The sequence below is a fragment of the Somniosus microcephalus genome, chromosome 25 (assembly GCF_052327205.1).
Source record: "Somniosus microcephalus isolate GS21.2 chromosome 25, FLI_Smic_1.0, whole genome shotgun sequence".
NCBI lineage: Eukaryota > Metazoa > Chordata > Chondrichthyes > Squaliformes > Somniosidae > Somniosus > Somniosus microcephalus.
In genome coordinates this window covers 41,848,294-41,870,259 of record NC_141011.1, presented here as the reverse complement: position 1 = coordinate 41,870,259, position 21,966 = coordinate 41,848,294, and the positions used below count along the sequence as shown (strand labels likewise).

At 50.4% G+C, this 21,966-nt stretch overlaps 1 protein-coding gene across 1 annotated transcript in view; it reads right to left on the bottom strand.

Annotated features, from left to right (window-relative positions):
• Positions 1-21,966, bottom strand: part of LOC147100733 (uncharacterized) — a 290,852-nt gene that overhangs the window by 27,659 nt on the left and 241,227 nt on the right. Inside the window, exons 18-26 of the mRNA XM_085967558.1 lie at positions 20,653-20,781; positions 18,623-18,754; positions 13,782-13,910; positions 13,397-13,525; positions 10,476-10,604; positions 8,037-8,165; positions 6,503-6,631; positions 3,790-3,918; positions 653-781 (exon numbers count right to left, since the gene is read on the bottom strand). Of these exons, the coding sequence (XP_085823684.1) occupies positions 653-781; positions 3,790-3,918; positions 6,503-6,631; positions 8,037-8,165; positions 10,476-10,604; positions 13,397-13,525; positions 13,782-13,910; positions 18,623-18,754; positions 20,653-20,781 (1,164 nt within the window). The remainder of the gene's footprint in view (positions 1-652; positions 782-3,789; positions 3,919-6,502; positions 6,632-8,036; positions 8,166-10,475; positions 10,605-13,396; positions 13,526-13,781; positions 13,911-18,622; positions 18,755-20,652; positions 20,782-21,966) is intronic.

The following is a 21,966-nucleotide window of genomic DNA, read 5'->3' as shown; positions in this document are numbered from 1 at the left end:
GTGCCTCATTTTCTTACATAACAGTCACTGCACCTCAAAGTAATTCATGTGAAGTGATTTGGGATATTGCTGAGAGATGTGATCAATGCCAGTCTCTCTTTTATCATTTGTAATGGAACCAGCTGTATTATAACATAAGAACACAAGAACTAGGAGCCTGCTCCGCCATTCAGTAAGATCATGGCTGATCTTTGACCTCAATTCCACTTTCTCACTCAATCTCCATATCCCTTGATTCCCCCAGAGTCCAAAAATCTATCGATCTCAGCCTTGAATATACTCAATGATTCGGCATCCACAGCCCTCTGGGGTAGAGAATTCCAAAGATTCACAACCCTCTGAGTGAAGAAATTTCTCCTCATCTCAGTCTTAAATGGCCGACCCCTTATCCTGAGACTGTGACCCCAAGTTTTAGACTCTCCAGCCAGGGGAAACAACCTCTCAGCATCTACCCTGTCAATCCCCCTCAGAATCTTACATGTTTCAATGAGATCACTGTATTGAGATACAGGGTCCCACCCAGAGTGTTAACCAGTGTTTCTCTTCCAGAAGCTGACATGCTCCAGTTTTAATTCAGTTTTTCCAGCCATTTTATTAATGGCGGTTTCCCTTACTACCTACACGGTGAAGTTAAAGATCATGGGGTACTTACTCTGCTCGCACCCATTGCCCATAAACCCCGGCGGGCAGCCGCATTCTCCCGTCACGTGGTTGCAGGGCGTGTTGGGGGGACAGTTACACCGCTGCGCGCAGCTATCGCCATAGTAACCAGGCCAGCAAGCTGGAGGAGAAGATAAAACGAGGATTAGAATCAGCAACAACCCCAATGTCATAGTTTGTAGACGGAGGTGTGGGTGCCTGGAAATGGAGAATTCCGGGTACCCAGGTGAAAGACCGAAGCCCATTGCAAGGTTGAATAGGAGAGAGGCTGAGGTAAATCGAGATCAGTCGGGCAAGTGGTTTGTCAACACGTCCCATGAAATTTACCATTTATTGTACAATCTATTACGCAAAATACCACAAGTGTACCCCAGAGGCAGGGACAATAGTAGTTCATGAGCAAATTGGAATAACAAGTCATTAGCCTGATGGGCAGGTGACACAGAGCTAGGGTTAGGTCAAAACACTGTCGATTATACAAGTGAGGCGAGACTGAGGGAGCTAAAAAAAAAACTAGTGACTTCTGCCTTTAACTTAAGTGATTTCAGACGATTACAGTAACTGTGAATTAAAAAAAATAATGGCTTCCCGCAGCGGTGTCCCTGGGGTAGCTTTGTGGTGTAGCCCTTTGTTCTGTGGCCGCACTGTAATTATACTTCATCTGACTCACAGCTGGAGAATTCTATACTGGGGTTTGGTTCCTTGCAGTGCACTTGTGGGGACGAGGCAAGGCGGGCAATGTCATTTCCACTTACGCTAGGAAGGTGTGAACACAATGGAGATGAATCCCATTTCCTGGATCGTTAATGCGTGTTTTTCTTGTGATGTGTGTGTTCATTGCGGACAATCTTTAGAGGGTCTGCATTTACCTCAAAGAAAGGACACCCTTGCTGCAACCCACAGACCAAGTCGTGGTCTCTAGATCTCTACTGACTTGTGACGGGGATTAATAGGGGCAAGGTGGTGAAGTTTGTCCACATAAATCACCATCAGATGCTGTATTTTCAAGTGTTTGCGGAGAAGAGACTGCAAGAAGCATTGGTCAAGAAAAGCATACATTAACCACTCGTAGACTATTCCTAGTTCGATTGCTTACGTTTTGTGCTGTTTTCATACCTGGCTGGGTCACGTTGTTTCTGTGTATTATTTCTTCTGGAAATAAAATTTACCCAGTAGCTTTAGCTCAGAGTCTGGCAGGAAGTTGGTTTCCACCGTTCGGAGGGGACGGGAGAATGTGGGAGCCATTCCGCATATTCTCCAGTAAGTGTTTTATCGCAGTTAGGGGTGAGGCAGGTTTTGGATTATAAGGGATTCAGTCTGATTTTGGAAACTCCCATCTAAACGTGAACACAACCAGACAAAGGTGTTCGGGGTGGGAACCGAACTGTAACAGTAAGGAGTCCTATGGGTACAAAGTCCCGGGAAAGCATGATTAGAGGAGTAGGGGGAAGGAAGATGAAATGATAGCACATTCCTTAAAAGAACACGAGAAATTTTAGGAATAGAAAACGGTCATGAAGACCAACCCACCTTCTCACCATACCCCTCAATCCCACTACCCACCTTCTCACCGTATTCCCCAATCCCACTACCCATCTCACCATACCCCCCAATCCCACTACCCATCTCACCATACCCTCCAATCCCACTACCCATCTCACCATACCCCCAATCCCACTACCCATCTCACCATACCCCCCAATCCCACTACCCATCTCACCATACCCTCCAATCCCACTACCCACTCACCATACCCCCATTCCCACTACCCATCTCACCATACCCCCCAATCCCACTACCCATCTCACCATACCCCCCAATCCCACTACCCATCTCACCATACCCTCCAATCCCACTACCCATCTCACCATACCCCCATTCCCACTACCCATCTCACCATACCCCCAATCCCACTACCCATCTCACCATACCCCCCAATCCCACTACCCATCTCACCATACCCCCCAATCCCACTACCCATCTCACCATACCCCCCAATCCACTACCCATCTCACCATACCCTCCAATCCCACTACCCATCTCACCATACCCCCATTCCCACTACCCATCTCACCATACCCTCCAATCCAACTACCCATCTCACCATACCCCCCAATCCCACTACCCATCTCACCATACCCCCCAATCCCACTACCCATCTCACCATACCCTCCAATCCCACTACCCATCTCACCATACCCCCATTCCCACTACCCATCTCACCATACCCCCCAATCCCACTACCCATCTCACCATACCCCCATTCCCACTACCCATCTCACCATACCCCCCAATCCCACTACCCATCTCACCATACCCCCCAATCCCACTACCCATCTCACCATACCCCCCAATCCCACTACCCATCTCACCATACCCCCATTCCACTACCCATCTCACCATACCCTCCAATCCCACTACCCATCTCACCATACCCCCAATCCCACTACCCATCTCACCATACCCCCCAATCCCACTACCCATCTCACCATACCCTCCAATCCAACTACCCATCTCACCATACCCCCCAATCCCACTACCCATCTCACCATACCCCCCAATCCCACTACCCATCTCACCATACCCCCCAATCCCACTACCCATCTCACCATACCCTCCAATCCCACTACCCATCTCACCATACCCCCCAATCCCACTACCCATCTCACCATACCCCCCAATCCCACTACCCATCTCACCATACCCTCCAATCCCACTACCCATCTCACCATACCCCCCAATCCCACTACCCATCTCACCATACCCCCCAATCCCACGACCCATCTCACCATACCCCCCAATCCCACTACCCATCTCACCATACCCCCCCATCCCACTACCCATCTCACCATAACCCCCAATCCCATTACCCACCTTCTCACCATATTCCCCAATCCCACTGGCCCACCTTCTCACCATATCCCTCAATCCCATTACCCACCTTCTCACCATATTAGCATTATACCAGGTGGGCTTTTTCCACAAGGTCATCAGGCAGGCCAGTCAAACTCATGCTTAACTATCTATTATTTTTTTTCCTGAATTGAAGGAAGGAGTTTTAAAATCAAGGTTGTGAGACTGAATTCTGAAATTTTGGGACATGATTCTGACATCGACCATTTCACTGACCTTTCTCGCACCGCCTCCCTCTCCATCCCTCGGTGCACTGGCAGCTTCCTGTCACATGATGACACGATGGTCCATGCTCACAGTCGCAATATTCCTCACAGCGCTCCCCGTACATTCCCTTGGGGCAAGCTGTCACATAGGGAAACAGACAGGGGTGGTGGTCAGACAGCAGTCACAACGATAAACAGACAGACAAAGGTTGTTGGGGAGTCCAAAACTAGGGGCCATAAATATAAGATAGTCACTAATTAATCTAATAAGGAATTCAGAAACTTCTTTACCCATGTGGAACGTGCTACCACATGGAACGATTGAGACGAATAACATAGATGCATTTAAGGGGGAAGCCAGATAAGGATATGAGGGAGAAAGGAATAGAAGGCTATGCTGATGGGGTGAGATAAAGTAGGGTGGGAGGAGGCTCGTGTAGAGTATAAACACTGGCATGAACCAGTTGGGCAGTAAGTTTTATGTAACTCGATGTAAGGTACCATTCAACAATCTGTACTGTGATTGACGGACCATCACCTACACAATGGAATCTGATGGGGCTCTTTTCTCTGGAGAGGAGACCTGATCGAGGTCTTTGAAATTATGAAGGGGTTCGATAGGGTGGAGGTGGAGAAACTGTTTCCACTTGCGGGTGAGTCCAGAACAAGCGGGCATAAAGATAAGATAGCAAAATACTGCGGATGCTGGAAATCTGAAATAACAACAGAAAAAGCTGGAAAAACTCAGCAGGCCAGGCAACATCCGTGGAGAGAGAAACAGAGTTAACGTTTCAGGTCGAAGACCCTTCGTCAGAACTGAGAAAAAAGCAGGAAATGAAACAGATTAAAAAGCAAGTTTGGGGGCTGGGAAATGGGGGAGGGGATGAAAGAACAAAAGGGAGGGTCTGAGAGGTGAAGAGACATTAAGAGATATTCAAGGCGAGACGAGATGGTAATCGGACAGGTTAAGAAACAAAGGATGGCTCTAGATGAAGTGTGAAATGCGCTGGCAGAGTGAAAGACAGCTGCCCTGTGAGAGAAAAAAAGAAAAGAAAAGGCACAAACCTTATATATATAAAAATGTAATAGGGGCCGAGGTTATGATCTGAAATTGTTGAACTCGATATTGAGTCCAGAAGGCTGTAAAGTGCCTAAACGGAAGATGAGGTGCTGTTCCTCAAGCTTAAAGATAAGATAGTCACAGATCAAATAAAGAATTGAGGAAGAAATTCTTTATCGAGAGTGGTGAGAATGTGGAACTCGCGGCTACACGAAGCGGTTGAAGCAGACAGAATTGATGCATTTAAGGGGAGGCTTTATGCATACACGAGGGAGAAGGGAATAGAGGGATATGGGGGCAGGGTGGGAAGAGGTAATTAGAATGGGAGGAGGCTCGTGTGAGGTATAAACACCGGCATAGACCCCAGTTGGGCCGAATGGCCTGTTTCTGTGCTGTAAATTTGATGTAAGAGAAGCAATGTTCGCTTTAAGCTGAGTAGCCGCGCAACGATCTGCAGCTCCCGCGCAGCCGGCTCAAGGGCGTTCGAATGGCAGAAACTGCGCACGCACGGTAATCTGAATGGGCCGCGCACGCAAAAAAAAAGGACTGGGAACATTGATGAGAAGATGACGGGGTGAATGAAGGAGTAGAGGTAAGGTGATGCCAAGCTTGGGGTTTAGAAGCCCTTAGAGGAAGCCAAGACTGCGGGAGGTGAGAAGTCACACAGTTTGGAGGTCTGGGGAAAGAATGAGGTCGAGGCGGAGTTGGTGCAATGAGTCTTGATCTCAGCACAATGAGGGGGACAGGGAGAAGGGAGAGTGTGCAGGAGCGACAAGACAGGAAAGCTACAGCCACAGCAGTACTGATAGAGAGAGGCAAGGCTAGTCATTTATGTAATTCATTTTTAAAATGACACCTAGTCTTTCATTAATTCAGAAAACCTGTTTATGAAGCGATACGGTATGGTAGTGTAATGGTTAAATTAGAACATAGAAAACAGAGAAAAATAGGAGCAGGAGTAGGCCATTCGGACCTTCGAGCCTGCTCTGCCATTCAATATGATCATGGCTGATCCTCTATCTCAATACCATATTCCCGCTCTCTCCCCATACCCCTTGATGCCTTTTGTGTCTAGAAATCTATCTATCTCCTTCTTAAATATATTCAGTGACTTGGCCTCCACAGCTGTCTGTGGTAGAGAATTCCACAGGTTCACCACCCTCTGAGTGAAGAAATTTCTCCTCATCTCAGTCCTAAATGTCCTACCCCGTATCCTCAGACTTATTGGAATTATTGAAGTAGTAATCCAGAGGCCTGGACAACTAATCCAGGGAACGCGAGTTCAAATTTCACCGTAGCAGTTTGAGAATTTAAAATTCAGCACAAGTGACCATGAAGCTGTCGGATTTCCCTAATGTCCTTTAGGGAAGGAAACCTGTTGTCCTTACCCGGCCTGACCTACGACATGTGACTCCAGTCCGACACCCACGTGGTTGACTCTTAACTGCCCCCTGAAGTGGTCTAGCAACTCACTCAATTGTATCAAACTGTTACAAAGAAGAAGGCAGCTCACCACCACCTTCTTAGCGGAAAGTAGGGATGGGCAATAAATGCCAGCCTTGCCAGCGATGCCCACACCCCAAGAATGATTGAAACAATGATTGGCTGGAGGAACTGCACCAACAAGTGCCCCCGCTGGCTGAAGAAAACGTATTTTACTCACGGATTTCGCATTTGTCACCCATCCATCCTGGGCGGCAAGTACAGTGCCCACTCTGCCGATCGCACAGCCCCCCGTTCAGGCAGTCACACAGCTGCTGGCAGTCCAGCCCGTACTTTCCTGGGGTACACTCTGTTGAGATCAAGAGCAGGTTACTGTATATCGGTAGAACGGTCTTTAACCCAGAACTCAATCATGTCACTTACCCATGTCAAGACAAATTAAGGCTTCAGTGAGTGTCAACTTGGCTCGGTGGGAGCACTCTCACACCAGGGCCACAGCATATAACCTAGGCTGCTACTTCAGTAATGGGGGGGTTGATACTTTTGTCTTTAGGCGTAAACCTTCGCTCGATTTGTCCGGTTTTCTTTAGTAGCAGCATGGACTTGGATGTTGGGCAGGGCCCCCGCCTTGAGCTATAGTGACCCCCCACCCTGACCTATAGTGACCTCTGCCCTGAGTTATAGTGACCTCCGCCCTGACCTATAGTGACCTCTGCCCTGACCTATAGTGACCTCTGCCCTGAGTTATAGTGACCTCCACCCTGATCTATAGTGACCCCCGCCCTGACCTATAGTGACCCCCCGCCCTGAGCTATAGTGACCCCCACCCTGAGCTATAGTGACCTCCACCCTGAGCTATAGTGACCCCCCCGCCCTGAGCTATAGTGACCCCCGCCCTGAGCTATAGTGACCCCGCCCTGAGCTATAGTGACCCCCGCCCTGAGCTATAGTGACCCCCGCCCTGAGCTATAGTGACTCCGCCCTCACCTTCAGTGACCCCGCCCTGACCTATAGTGACCTCCCGTTCTGAGCTATAGTGACCCTGTTCTCACCTTTAGTGACCCCGCCCTGACCTATAGTGACCCCCGCCTGACCTATAGTGACCCCCGCCCTGACCTATAGTGATCCCCTGCCCTGACCTATAGTGACCCCCCGCCCTGAGCTATAGTTACCCCCGTCCTGACCTATAGTTACCTCCGCCCTGACCTGTAGTTACCCCCTCCCGATAATATGTTCAGCTTTTCCTTGAGCTGCTAGTGGCGGGGGGTGATCCTGGTCCTCTTGTTGTCACCTTACCCACCAGCTCTAGGATCTCAGCGGTGATGTTGCACTGTCGGAGGTGCTGCCTTTCGGGTGAGACATTAAACCGAGGCCCCGCCTGCCTGCTCTGGGGGCGGGTGTGTAAAAGATCCCATGGCACTATTCAAAGAACAGGGGAGTTCGCCCCAGTGTCTTGGCAATTTTTATCCCTCAACCAACATCTTTATAAACAGATGATCTGCTCATTATGACATTGCTGTTTGTGGGATCTTGCTGAGTGCGAATTGGCTGCTGCATTTCCCACATTACAACAGTGACTACACTTCAAAAAGTACTTCATTGGCTGCAAAGCGTTTTGGGCATCCTGAGGTGGTAACAGGCGCTATGTAAATGCAAATCACTTTTTATTAACACACAGAGCCATCGGTGATCCTGTAGGCAAAGTTTAATCAGGCAAGCAAAAACCAGCGGTGCCTGTTGGCTTCCAGTACTACCCAGCTCACATGCCACTCCTGTCCACCCTACTGGGCACGTGCAATGACCAGTCACGTGGTCACATGTCCCCCCATTTCGACAGATGCATCTTTGCAAGCAGCCTGCGCCATGGAAACCGGCCGAACATGCTGGGAAATTCAAACAATGGCATTTAGACTTGGCTGTTGTGTTTGTCTTAAAGGTGCCGCGCATCAAACCAAATACTGGCGAGCTCACAAAGCAAACCAGGAACACCACTGGGCCCAGATAGTACGTTCAACAACGGTGAATAGCTTTTTAGAATACACCAAAATAGGTCATAATTGGTGTGCATGCAAGCTATGAAATTGTCCCGTCGCGCGGAGATGAAAGGTCAGGACTCTGAACATTGGGTCGAATTCCAGCGGGATTCTTTCGTCCGATGGGTTTGAGTGCAGGGTTGCCAACTCTGCCCCACTCAGTTTAAACAACCTTTTATTACACATCTCCAATATTTTTATAACTAATTAACAAAAATGTACAAAGAAAATGAAAAAAAACTTATTTGGAGGGGAGAAGAGAGGGGTAGGGGAGGGGGAGGGAGGAGAGACGGGGAGGGGGAAGGGAGGGGAGAGGGGAGGGGAGAGGAGAGGGGAGAGGAGAGGGGTGAGGAGAGAGTGGGAGGGGAGAGGGGAGGAGAGAGGATGAGGGGAGGGGAGAGGGGAGGGAGAGGGGAGGGGAGAGGGGAGGGGAGAGGGAGGGGGAGAGGAGAGAGTGGGAGGGGAGAGGGAGGGGAGAGAGGGGAGAGGGGAGGAGAGAGGGGGAGCGGAGGGGAGAGGAGGGGGAAGGAAGAGGAGGGGGAGAGGGGAGGGGAGAGGGGAGGGAGGGGAGAGGAGAGGGGAGAGGGGAGGGGAGAGGGGATGGGGAGAAGAGACGGGGAGGGGAGGGAGAGGGGAGGTGAGAGAGGGAGGAGAGGGAGAGGGGAGGAGAGAAGGGGAGGGGAGGGGGAGGAGAGAGGGGGAGGGGAGGGGGAGGAGAGAGGGGGAGGGGAGGGGAGGAGAGAGGGCATGGGGGGGGGGACAGAGGGGAGGAGAGAGGGGGAGGGAGAGGGGATGGGGAGGGGAGAAGAGACGGGGAGGGGAGGGAGAGGGGATGGGGAGGGGAGGGGAGAAGAGACGGGGAGGGAGAGGGGAGGTGAGAGAGGGAGGAGAGGGAGAGGGGAGGAGAGGAGGGGAGGGGAGGGAGAGAGGGGGAGGAAAGAGGGGGAGGGGAGGGGGAGGAGAGAGGGGGAGGAGAGGGGGAGGAGAGAGGGGGAGGGGGAGGAGAGAGGGGAGGGGGAGGAGAAAGGGGAGAGAGGGAGGGGGGAGGGGAGGGGAGGGGAGGGGGAGGAGAGAGGGGGAGGGGAGGAGGTGAGAGGGGGAGAGGAGAGAGAGGGAGGGGAGGGGGAGAGATGGGGGAGGGGAGGGGGGAGAGATGGGGGGAGGGAGGGGGGAGAGAGGGGGAGGGGAGGGGGGAGAGAGGGGAGGGGAGGGGGGAGAGAGGGGGAGGGGAGGGGAGAGAGGGGAGGGGGAGAGAGGGGGAGGGGAGGGAGTGGAGAGAGTGGGAGGGGAGGGGAGGAGAGAGTGGGAGGGGAGGGGGAGGAGAGAGTGGGGAGGGGAGGGGAGGGAGAGAGTGGGAGGGAGGGCCGAGGGGAGGGGGAGGGGAGAGGGGGAGGGGAGGAGGGGAGGGGGATGAGAGAGGGGGAAGGGAGGGGAGGAGAGGGGGGAGGAGAGGAGGAGGAGGGAGGGGAGGAGAGGAGGAGGGGGGAGGAGAGGAGGAGGGGGGAGGGGAGGGGAGACGGGAGGAGAGAGGGGGAGGAGAGGGGAGAGGAAGGGGAGGGGAGGGGGAGGGGGGAGGGGGAAGGGGAGGGGAAGGGATGGAGAGGGGGAGGGGTGGGGAGGAGAGAGGGGGAGGGAGAGGGGAGGGGAGAGTGGGAGGGGAGTGGAGAGGGGAGGAGAGAGGAGGAGGGGAGGAGAGGGTTGGGGGAGAGAGGAGCGGGGAGAGGGTGAGGGGAGAGGGGGAGGGGAGGGGGAGAGGGGGAGGGGAGGGGAGAGGGGAGGAGAGAGGAGGAGGGGAGGAGAGAAGAGGAGGGGAGGGAAAGGGGCAGGGGGAGAGAGGAGAGAGGAGGAAGGGAGGGAGAGGGGCAGGGGGAGAGGGGGAGGGGAGGGACGCGATGCCGAGGCTCTCTGAGAAGCTGTGAAACTTTACAGCGACTCAGATGTGGGGGTCTCCCGGTTACTGAGCACCTTTCACTGAACCGTGAAGCCCACAGGAGCGTCTGAAGTACGCTGACACACACAATCCTGACACCGAGACCTCCCTCCATAACAGACGAGGCCCGTGCAGGAGGCCATGGAAAACAGTTCCCCTTTCTGCACAGAGCCTGCGTTCACTACGACCCATTTCACAAGTCGCTGATTTAGTGCAAGGGGGGGGCGTACCTCTCTGACATGTGACTCCTGTCCAGCCAGGAGCACAGCTGCACTGACCGGTCACATGATCACAGCTGGCACCATTGTTGCAATGACAAGTCTGGCTGCAGTTCTCCCCGAACGACTGTCCTGGACACGCTGAACAAACCAAGAAAGAATATGGTGAAGGGCACAGGATAAAAATCTGCTCAGATCACACAAAACCTTAGCTCAGCTTAACAACAACGACAGCCTGCATTTATACAGCGCCTTTACCATAGTAAAACATCCCAAGGTGCTTCACAGGAGCGATTATAGACATAATTTGACACCGAGCCACATAAGGAGATATTAGGACAGGTGACCAAAAGCTTGGTCAAAGAGGTAAGTTTTAAGGAGCATCTTGAAGGAGGAAAGAGAGGCGGAGAGGTTTAGGCAGGGAATTCCAGAGCTTAGGGCCTCGGCAACAGAAGGCACGGCCGCCAATGGTGGAGCGATTAAAATCGGGTATAACCCCAGTCGTGTTATATGTGGGTACGGTAGTATAGTGGTTATGTAACTGGACTAGTAACAATCCAGCGAAGGTGAGTTCAAAGCCCACCATGGCAGTTTGAAAATTTGAATTAAATTTTAAAAAATCTGGAAATAAAAAGCTTTTATCAGAAAACTGACCACGAAGCTGCTGGATTGTCGTAAAAGCCCAACTGGTTCTCTAATGTCCTTTAGGGAAGGAAACCTGCCATCCTTACCCCCGGTCTAGGATGTCCATCGGTAGTGGGGAAAATGCTAGAGTCCATTATAAAAGATGTAATAGCAGAGCACTTGGAAAACAGTGACAGGATCGGACAAAGTCAACATGGATTTACAAAAGGTAAATCGTGCTTGACTAATCTACTGGAATTTTTTGAGGACGTAACTGGTAGAATAGATAAGGGAGAACCAGTGGATGTGGTGTATTTGGACTTTCAGAAGGCTTTCGATAAGGTCCCGCATAAGAGATTAGCGTGTAAAGTTAAAGCACATGGGATTGGGGGCAAGGTATTGACTTGGATAGAGAACTGGCTGGCAGACAGGAAGCAAAGAGTTGGAATAAACGGCTCTTTTTCCGAGTGGCAGGCAGTGACTAGTAGGGTACTGCAGGGATCGGTGCTAGGACCCCAGCTATTCACAATATATATTAATGATCTAGACGAGGGAACTAGATGTAATATCTCCAAGTTTGCAGATGACACAAAGCTGGGGTGGGCATGTGTGCTGTGAGGAGGATGCCGAGAAACTCCAGTATGATTTGGACAGGTTGGGTGATTGGGCAGATGTATGGCAGATGCAGTATAATGTGGATAAATGCGAGGTTATCCACTTTGGTGGCAAAAACAGGAAGGCAGATTATTATCTGAACGGCAATAGATTGGGAGAAGGGGAAGTGCCACGAGACCTGGGTGTCCTTGTGCACCAGTCACTGAAGGTAAGCATGCAGGTGCAGCAGGCGGTTAAGAAGGCAAATGGTATGTTGGCCTTCGTAGCGAGAGGATTCGAGTACAGGAGCAAGGATGTCTTGCTGCAGTTGTACAGGGCCTTGGTGAGACCACACCTTGAGTATTGTGTGCAGTTTAGGTCGCCTTATCTGAGGAAGGATGTTCTTGCCATGGAGGGAGTGTAGCGAAGATTCACAAGACTGATCAATTTCTAACAGGACTAGACAGACTAGATGCAGGAAGGATGTTCCCGATGGCGGGGGAGTCCAGAACCAGGGGTCACAGTCTAAAGATAAGGGGTAAGCCATTTAGGACAGAGATGAGGAGGAATTTCTTCACCCAGAGAGTGGTGAACCTGTGGAATTCTCTACCACAGAAGGCAGTTGAGGCCAATTCATTAAATATATTCAAGAAGGAGTTGGATATATTTCTTAAGGCTAAAGGGATCAAGGGATATGGGGAGAAGGCAGGAACAGGGTACTGAATTTGGATGATCAGCCATGATCTCATTGAATGGCGGAGCAGGCTCGACAGGCCGAATGGCCTACTCCTGCTCCTATCTTCTATGTTTCTATGTTTCTATGCCTAAATGTGACTCCAGTCCCACACTTGCAGATACTTAATTGCCCTGTGAAGTGCCCTAGCAAGCCACTCAGTTATATCACCATCTTTCCAGGCAACTGGAGTCTCCTTCTAATTCAGACACCTGTTCTGGAAAATGTTCCGGCTTGGGCATTGGGTGAGGTCAGGGTTGAGCTGATCTGTGATGTCCCTCGCAGTCAATTAGCCTGCTGACAACTCAATGTTTGGGCTCACATCTGAAGAGTAACCCCTTGGGAGAGATATTAGAGAGCCTCCAGCACCTGTGGAACTGCACTTCAACAAGAGTCAGTCTTGAGGAGAACACTGGAAGACAGTTGGTTTAGAACCTGTCAGCGAGTCTAATCTCTGACCAGTTCCTGTCTGTCAACCAATCCAATATTATTGGAGCCAAAACACACACTTATTATTATTGGCGCCCTACGCAAGATTTTGAATAATATACAAATGCGGAAATCGCAGTCTTGGGATATGATATTATTGGCATGCTGAGGACTTGTTTTGTTGGATAGGGAGCAACCAGCACAACGATCAAAAACTGTGATAGGAAAGGAAGATGTGGAACAAATTTATCATAAAACTAGTAAATTTCCTATGGCGCCCCCATTGTCAGTAGTTGACTACAATTCTGTGGCGATAGAGTAGGGAGAGAGATTTCAGAAACTTGATCCACAGAGCCACCTAGTGGCCGGAGCTTGCAACCACAATGTGACAATCGACATGGCGCAATTGAAGGGGAAATGTTGACATAGCAATTTACAATGGTAAACATCGACAGATAAGTGTGACCAAGAATCGTGACAACAGGAAGCATGGTTCATGGACAGGAAGTGAGCGCCCTAAGCAAATGCGGAAACCGCAGTCTTGTGAACTCACACTGATTGCAGCGCAGTCCAATCCAGCCAGGAGGGCACGAGCAGGTCCCCGTCACATGGTTACAGTGCGCACCGTTGTGGCAGTCGCACATCTGACGACACTCCATGCCGTAAAACCCATCGGGGCAAGCTGGGGAATAAGCATTGGCAGATCAGCGCGCACACTCTGTCCATTCATATTGTACCAGTGTCCTCAGAAATGTAAGTGACATTTTCACCTTCTCCATTTAGTTGAGGCATGGCAGGTTGAATTTCTAATGCTGCATTCTCAAACGGCATGGCGAAATGCAGTTGCTTTTCCCTTTTTTTTTAGTTTCCCCCTGCAATATCCATATGTTTTCATTTGCAATCACTACCCGAGCAAAACTGTCGCATGTGCTACTTACCTCGTTCGCAGAACGTTCCGAGCCAGCCTGCTGTACAGTTGCAGGCTCCACTCACGTGATCGCACGCGGCTCCATTCTCACACTGACACCGGTATCGGCAGCCTGATCCGTAGTTACCTTCGGGGCACTCTGAGCAAAGAGAGAAAATTAAGGCCTGAGGTGCTGTAACCGGATTAGGGTTGGGCCTGAGACTCTGTAACTGGGTTAGGGCTGGGCCTGAGACTCTGTAGCCGGGTTAGGACTGGGCCTGAGGCACTGTAACTGGGTTAGGGTTGGGCCTGAGGCACTGTAACCAGGTTAGGACTAGGCCTGAGACTCTGTAACCGGGTTAGGACTGGGCCTGAGGCACTGTAACCGGATTAGGACTAGGCCTGAGACACTGTAACCAGGTTAGTGTTGGGCCTGAGACTCTGTAATCGGTTTAGGACTGGGCCTGGGACTCTGTAACTGGGTTAGGGTTGGGCCTGAGGCACTGTAACCGGGTTAGGACTGGGCCCGAAGCACTGTGACTGGGTTAGGACTGGGCCTGAGACTCTGTAACCGGGTTAGGACTGAGCCTGAGACACTGTAACCAGGTTAGGACTGGGTCTGAGACTCTGTAACCGGGTTAGGACTGGACCTGAGGCACTGTAACCGGGTTAGGACTGGGCCTGAGGCACTGTAACCGGGTTAGGACTGGACCTAAGGCACTGTAATCGGGTTAGGGTTGGGCCTGAGGCACTGTAACCGGGTTAGGACTGGACCTGAGGCACTGTAATCGGGTTAGGACTGGGCCTGATACTCTGTAACCGCGTTAGGACTGGGCCTGAGGCACTGTAACCGGGTTAGGACTGGGCCTGAGACTCTGTAACCGGGTTAGGACTGGGCCTGAGGCACTGTAACCGGGTTAGGACTGGACCTGAGGCACTGTAACCGCGTTAGGACTGGGCCTGAGGCACTGTAATCGGGTTAGGACTGGGCCTGATACTCTGTAACCGCGTTAGGACTGGGCCTGAGGCACTGTAACCGGGTTAGGACTGGGCCTGAGACTCTGTAACCGGGTTAGGACTGGGCCTGAGGCACTGTAACCGGGTTAGGACTGGGCCTGAGACTCTGTAACCGGGTTAGGACTGGGCCTGAGGCACTGTAACCGGGTTAAGACTGGGCCTGAGACTCTGTAACCAGGTTAGGACTGGGCCTGAGACTCTGCAACCGGGTTAGGACTGGACCTGAGGCACTGTAACCGGGTTAGGACTGGACCTGAGGCGCTGTAACTGGGTTAGGACTGGACCTGAGGCACTGTAACCGGGTTAGGACTGGACCTGAGACGCTGTAACCGGATTAGGGTTGGGCCTGAGACTCTGTAACCGGGTTAGGACTGGACCTGAGGCTCTGTAACCGGGTTAGGACTGGACCTGAGGTGCTGTAACCGGGTTAGGACTGGGCCTGAGACTCTGTAACCAGGTTAGGACTGGGCCTGAGGCACTGTAACCAGGTTAGGACTGGACCTGAGGCACTGTAACCGGGTTAGGACTGGGCCTGAGACTCTGTAACCAGGTTAGGACTGGACCTGAGACGTTGTAACCGGGTTAGGACTGGGCCTGAGACTCTGTAACCAGGTTAGGACTGGGCCTGAGGCACTGTAACCGGGTTAGAACTAGGCCTGAGACTCTGTAACCGGGTTAGGACTGGGCCTGAGGCACTGTAACCGGGTTAGGACTGGGCCTGAGACTCTGTAACCAGGTTAGGACTGGGCCTGCGACTCTGCAACCGGGTTAGGACTGGACCGGAGGCACTGTAACCAGGTTAGGACTGGGCCTGAGACTCTGTAACCGGGTTAGGGTTGGGCATGAGGCACTGTAACTGGGTTAGGACTGGGCCTGAGACACTGTAATCAGGTTAGGACTGGGCCTGAGACACCGTAATCGGGTTAGGGTTGCGTCTGAGACTCTGTAACTGGGTTAGGACTGGGCCTGAGGCACTGTAACCGGGTTAGGACTGGGCCTGAGGCACTGTAACTGGGTTAGGATGAAGCCTAGGACACTGTAATCGGGTTAGGGCTGGGTCTGAGATAGTGTAACTGTGTTAGGGCTGGGATAGAGACACCGGCCCAGATATTCCACTTTAGCGGAATTGGCACACGTTTGACATGGTGGGACCCTTGACCCCGACTGAGATGCTCTCTTCAGGGTCATTAGTATAATTATGGGGGATCTGTAGTCTCCGCCATACAAGCTCCCTGGAGAGATTATGGAGGATGGCTGTAGAAGGAATGGGAGGCCTGATCCAGTGTTGTGTTACAGGCTGAAGAGTTTTTTTAAGAATATAAGCATGAGAAACACTTAAGCCCATTGAACTGATTGCTCTGTGTTCCTTATGTCTGATGTTGCTACAGATCACATTAAAGTAAATACATTGGATGACTTATTTCCGCCATTTGAATATAATTTTAATGTGCCCGCCCAGGTATCATTGGAAGGTGGGTAAAAGATCCCAGCCCCTGTGGCCAGAGTGAGGGTTGGACCTGACATTTTAACTTCTCTCTTCTCCATTAAGTGTCAGCCTTGGCTCAGTTGCATAGGACCCTCACCTGAGTCAGAAGGCTGTGGGTTCAAGCCCCACTCCAGAGACTTGAGCACATAATCTTGGCGGACACTAAAGGGAGCACTCTACTGTTGAAGGTGCCGTCTTACGGATGAGGCGTTAAACCTCAGCCCCCTTTGCTGTTCAGGTGGATCAACATGGCGCTATGAAAACAAAGAGCAGGGGAGCTCTTCCAATCGCCTGGCCAACATTCATCCCTCAACCAATGCCAACAAAATATTTGGTCATTCACCTCATCAGATGCTTGTGGGACCTTGCTGTGCACAAATTGGCTTTATCACGTTTGCCTACAAAACAATAGTGGCTGCATTTCAAAAAGTACTTCATTGGCTGTAAAGCCCTTTGGGACGTCCTGAGGTCACGAAAGGAGCTAGATAGATGCAAGTTCTTTTATTCCACCGTGGCAATGTCCTGTACAATGGGCCTGGGTCCTTCACCCAGGTGCGTTGGTGCGCCAGTACTAACATCCCACATCTTGCTTGATAAACGAACGCGCCCCTCTCCTCCATCCATGAACTGCCATGAACCCGAGTTTGGATCTGACTGGGACCCCTGCTGCTAAACTTGGGACCAAACCGTTGCTGAATGGATGTCATTTGTCAATCTAATTGCCAGCTGCACAGGAGTCTACTACCGCATCTCAATTTCCTATTACACCCCCCAAGGTCATCACTTATAACTAAAAATAAAAACAATTATGCTATGTAGGGAACCTTACTCCACTTGGAGACTGAGCTAGGGGCCCCTTCCCGGCACACACAAGGTCCCACTATACCAATATTAATTATTATTTATAGCATTCATCATTGGAATCCAGTTTCGCAGACGTTTGGAGATATTTATCAGCATTTTGAAAGCTGCAGAGGAAGTTCAATATTTAAAGTGCTACAGTTGCAAAGATATTCATTACTCTTCCCCTCTCACCACTTGACTTGCTTTCTGTTGAATTTGGCATAAAATGATGCCCCTTTAAGTGAGTGCCACAGTGCTGGGCCAAGCAAGCTCACTGGGACCAATTGCACATTAAATCTCTCCCAGATGTGAATTGTTCTATATCTGAACTATCTGATGAGGAAAAGAGCCCGACATCAGAGATAGGCTTGAGGTTGGCCAAATCAGGGCACAACCACGCAGAAATGACAGCAATCCCAAGCACAGTTACCGATACTTAAGCAGCACTAAACAGGCTGGGGTGCTATTCTCTAGAAAAAGAGAAAACTGGGAAGGGACCTGAGCGAGGTCTTTAAAATTGTGAATGGGTTCGATAGGGTAGATGGAGAAAAGATGTTTCCACTTGTAGGGGAATCCAAAACTTAGGAGGCCATAAATATAAGATAGCCACGAAGAAATCCAATAAGCAATTCAGGAGAAACTTTACTCAGAGAATGGTGAGAATGTGGAGCTTGCTACCACATGGAGTGGTTGAGGTGAATAATATGGATGCATTTAAGGGGAAGCTAGATAAGTACATGAGGGAGACAGGAATAGAAGGATATGTTGATGGGGTGAGATGAGGTAAGGTGGGAGGAGGCTCGTGTGGAGCATATACACCGGCACAGACCAGTTGGGCTGAATGGCCTGTTTCTGTGCTGTACATTCTATGTAATACAATTTCTGACAAGTTGTGGTATGTATTCAGTTTAGTGCACGTAGTGTATAGTTACAGTAAGTAAACACTTAGACTTAAATAACACCTCATCACATCATTGAAAGTCTTTCACACAATGAGTTACTTTTGGAATTCATTGACTGTTGTTATGTAGGCAAAATGCTTACTCAGCACCATGCCTGTAAGAAAGAAAGAACTTGCATTTACATAGCGTCTTTCACAGCCTCAGGTCATCCTAAAGAGATTTACAGCCACTGAATTACTGTAGTCACTGTTGTAATGTGGGGGAACCCAATTTGCACAAAGCAAGGTCCCACAAACAGCAATGAGATAAATGACTATTTGAGGTGCGGCTGTTTTAGTGACGTTGAGTGAGGGATAAATTTCCTGTTAAGTCCCTGCGTACTGTGTGCAGGCACACTATCAAGGTAACTTTGTGAGTACACAGTCCTGGTGTAGAGGTTCACCCACCGGGATGGCAGTTCAGGAACTCGGGAGCATGCCCCCAATGAATGTCCATCCATTAAAACCAGAAGTCATGGGGAGTCGGCCTGGGTTCCTGATATTTGCTCTGGTAACGCGACGCTCAGCCCTGGGAGGGCAAGTTCACGAAGTGATCTCCAGCCTCGTATTTCTAAATGGTACTTACTCTGGTCGCAGCGCTGAGCGGTAAAACCTGCCTCACAGATGCACTGTCCTGTGATGGTGTTGCAGCTCCCATCACTGTTCCTGCAGTCACAGGTGTTCACACAGTCTGGACCCCACCGACCGGCATCACAGGCTTAAAATAAACAATACAAGGATTAATTGGGCAACTCACTGACGAGACTCTTGGCAGAGCTTACTGGTTACTAACAATTGCCAAGTTCCCCACCATCAGCATCTTGGTGGTCACCATTGACCAAACCTTAACTGGACCGGCCATATCAACACTGTGGTGACAAGAGCAGGGCAGAGGTTGAGTACTCTGTGACCTCCTGATCCCTCAAAGCCTCTCAAGTCAGTAATATAATGGAACGGTCACTACTCATCTGGATGGGTGCAGCTGCAACAATGCTCAAGATGCTCAACACCATCCAGGACAGAGCAGATTGCTTGATCAGTGCCCCTGCCTCTGGACTCCGTACCCACCCCTTTCACCTTTGGCGCACTGTGGCCGCAGTGTGTACTATCTACAGGATACACCACTGGAACTCGACCAGGCCACATGTCATGGGAACACCATCACTTCCGAGTTCCTCTCATCGTCATTACATTATATCGCCGTTCCTTCCTCACCGTTGGGTCAAAATCCTTGAATTCCCTACCTAACAGCGCTGTGGGAGCACAGGGACTAGAACAGTTCAAGGAGAAGCCCACCACCACCTCCTTCTCAGAGCAATTAGGGACGGGCAATAAATGTAGTAGTAAAACGTCCCAAGGCGCTTCACAAGATACTTCACGGTATGCTTCGCTGTAATATCCAACACATTGGTAATGTCACTTTGAAAATGCTCTGGGATCATTACGCCCTGCCAATGTATTGCTTCTGTTATCTATTTGCTTTGCTTAAATAGATAACTAGAGAGAAGATAAACAAACGAGTTGTAGGGTGAATGTAGAGAAGCATGAAGTTGAAAGGCCCCCCCTCGCCAACCTATAGGCTCCATGAGGTTTCTACTGATATGTCTCTGTAAAGATACACACACACAAAGATGTTTCTCATCTTGTTTTCTTATTTCCACCTTGGTGTCACTCTTCACTATGGACCTTGACCTTTCACCTTGGTTTCTCAGTAAAGAGAAGCATACGTGAGCTTGAGTACTTTTGATCTGTCAACTAACCGCACTGACTTGGAGCCAATCCCTACACTACTCTGTAAAGGTCGATTGGTGGCTCCCTTCGACCAACATAGATACGGAGAAACTATTTCCTCTCCCAGGAGATCACATGGGTTCGGGTGGGATGGAGAGTGGAAGTAGATTTGAGGTTAGGATCAGATCAGCCATGATCTTATTGAATGGCGGAGCAGGCTCGAGGGGCCGATTGGCCTACTCCTGCTCCTATTTCTTATGTTCTTATGTTCTTATGAATCAAGATCAAGGGGGCGTAATCACACTTTTTCACACAAAGGGTATTGGAAATCTGGAATTCTCTCCCCCAAAATGCTGCGGATGCTCGAACAAATGGAGCTTTCAAGACTGAGATAGATTTTTGTTAGGTAAGGTTATCAAGTGATATGGAGCAAAGGCAGGTAGAGGGAGTTGAGGTACAGATCACCCATGATCTAACTGAATGGCAGAGCAGGCTCAAGGGGCTGAATGGCTTGTTCCTGTTGCTGTGGTCCTAACACAGGTATCCCCACCACCCATGGGCTACACATGTTGCAGTGCATTAAACAATATGCTGGTGGTTTCTGTGAACGGTCTACTCTTTATACTGCAATAACAACAATTTGCATTTAAGCAGCGCCTTTAACCTAGTAAAACATCCTGAGGTGCTTCACAGGAGTGTAATCAGATAAAAACTGGCACCGGTCCAAAGGAAGGCGATATTGGGACAGGTGACCAAATGCTTGGTCAAAAAGGTAGATTGTAAGGAGTGTCTTAAGGGAAGTGAGAGAGGTGGAGAGGCAAAGAGGCTTGGGGGAGGGAATTCCAGAGCTTAGGGCCTAGGCGGCTGACTATGTACGGTTCTTACCTCTCCTGCAGTTATGGCCGGTCCATCCTGGAGAACACGTGCAGCGCCCTGTCACAGGGTGACACTGCCCCTCGTTCTCACAAGCACATCGCATCTGACATCCCTGGCCGTGTTGGCCTGTGGGGCATGCTGGGGGAGAAAAATAAACTCACATTTGCTTCCAGTTCAGAGTTCTTTAAAAAAAATCACACTAAAAATATTACATTCGGCCCAGAGATTATTTTTATTTCATTTTTAGATTTAATTCAATTATCATCCAGTGTCCGTCTTTCTTTTGTAATAAATATCCCTGGTTTTCCGAGTTTTTTCCAAACCTTGGCTGGCACTTGAATTCTGGTTTCCCTGAGGGAATGAGTCTGGTGGTGTTTAGGAGACGAAGAAAGAAATGGCTAGCGAAGGGACCTCGCAGGTGAGATCAACCAAAGAGCAACACTAATATGGTCGGAAAACTAAAGAGATGAGAATAGGACCTGCTCCTGAATTAGTCAAGGAGTCACAGTTAGTCAAGAAGACAGGGTCTATGAAGATCTCCAGGAACTGGGCAAGGGACCACCTTGCTGGTCAACTAGAAAGAAGCATTAACATCTCTTGAGGCCGTGGAAAGAACATCCTTCGACGGTGCAGGGTGGAATTGGGTAACAGGTCGATAGTGAGACTTCACTAGAGCCACAATACGCATAGCCGACAAGTATTTACAGGCACCTTCATCACATTCCAACGCTACTGGCACAGAGCATCACGAGGTATGAAAAGATAAAAAGAAAAAAACGCAAATGCCAAAGATCTGAAATAAACACAGAGCACGCCGGCAACACACAGCGGGTCAGTCAGTATCCGCAAGAGAAAGATAATTTAACACTTCACATGTGACTCGTCATCAGAACTTGGAGTTCTTTTTCTTCCCCCTGCCCCCTGGAGTCTTGCTGAGGTACAGACCCCTGCCCCTGGAGTCTTGCTGAGGTACAGACCCCATCTCTCTAGTTCCTGAAGGTTTGGGGTCTTCCTGAGGTAAGGATCCCCCAGAGTCTTGCTGAGGTAAGGACCCCCAGAGTCTTCCTGAGGTAAGGACCCCCAGCCCACTCCCCCCAGAGTCTTGCTGAGGTACAGACCCCTGCCCCTTGGAGTCTTGCTGAGGTACAGACCCCTGCCCCTTGGAGTCTTGCTGAGGTACAGACCCCAGCCCCTTGGAGTCTTGCTGAGGTATGGACCCCTGCCCCTTGGAGTCTTGCTGAGGTACAGACCCCTGCCCCTTGGAGTCTTGCTGAGGTACAGACCCCTGCTCTCTAGTTCCTGAAGGTGTGGAGTCTTCCTGAG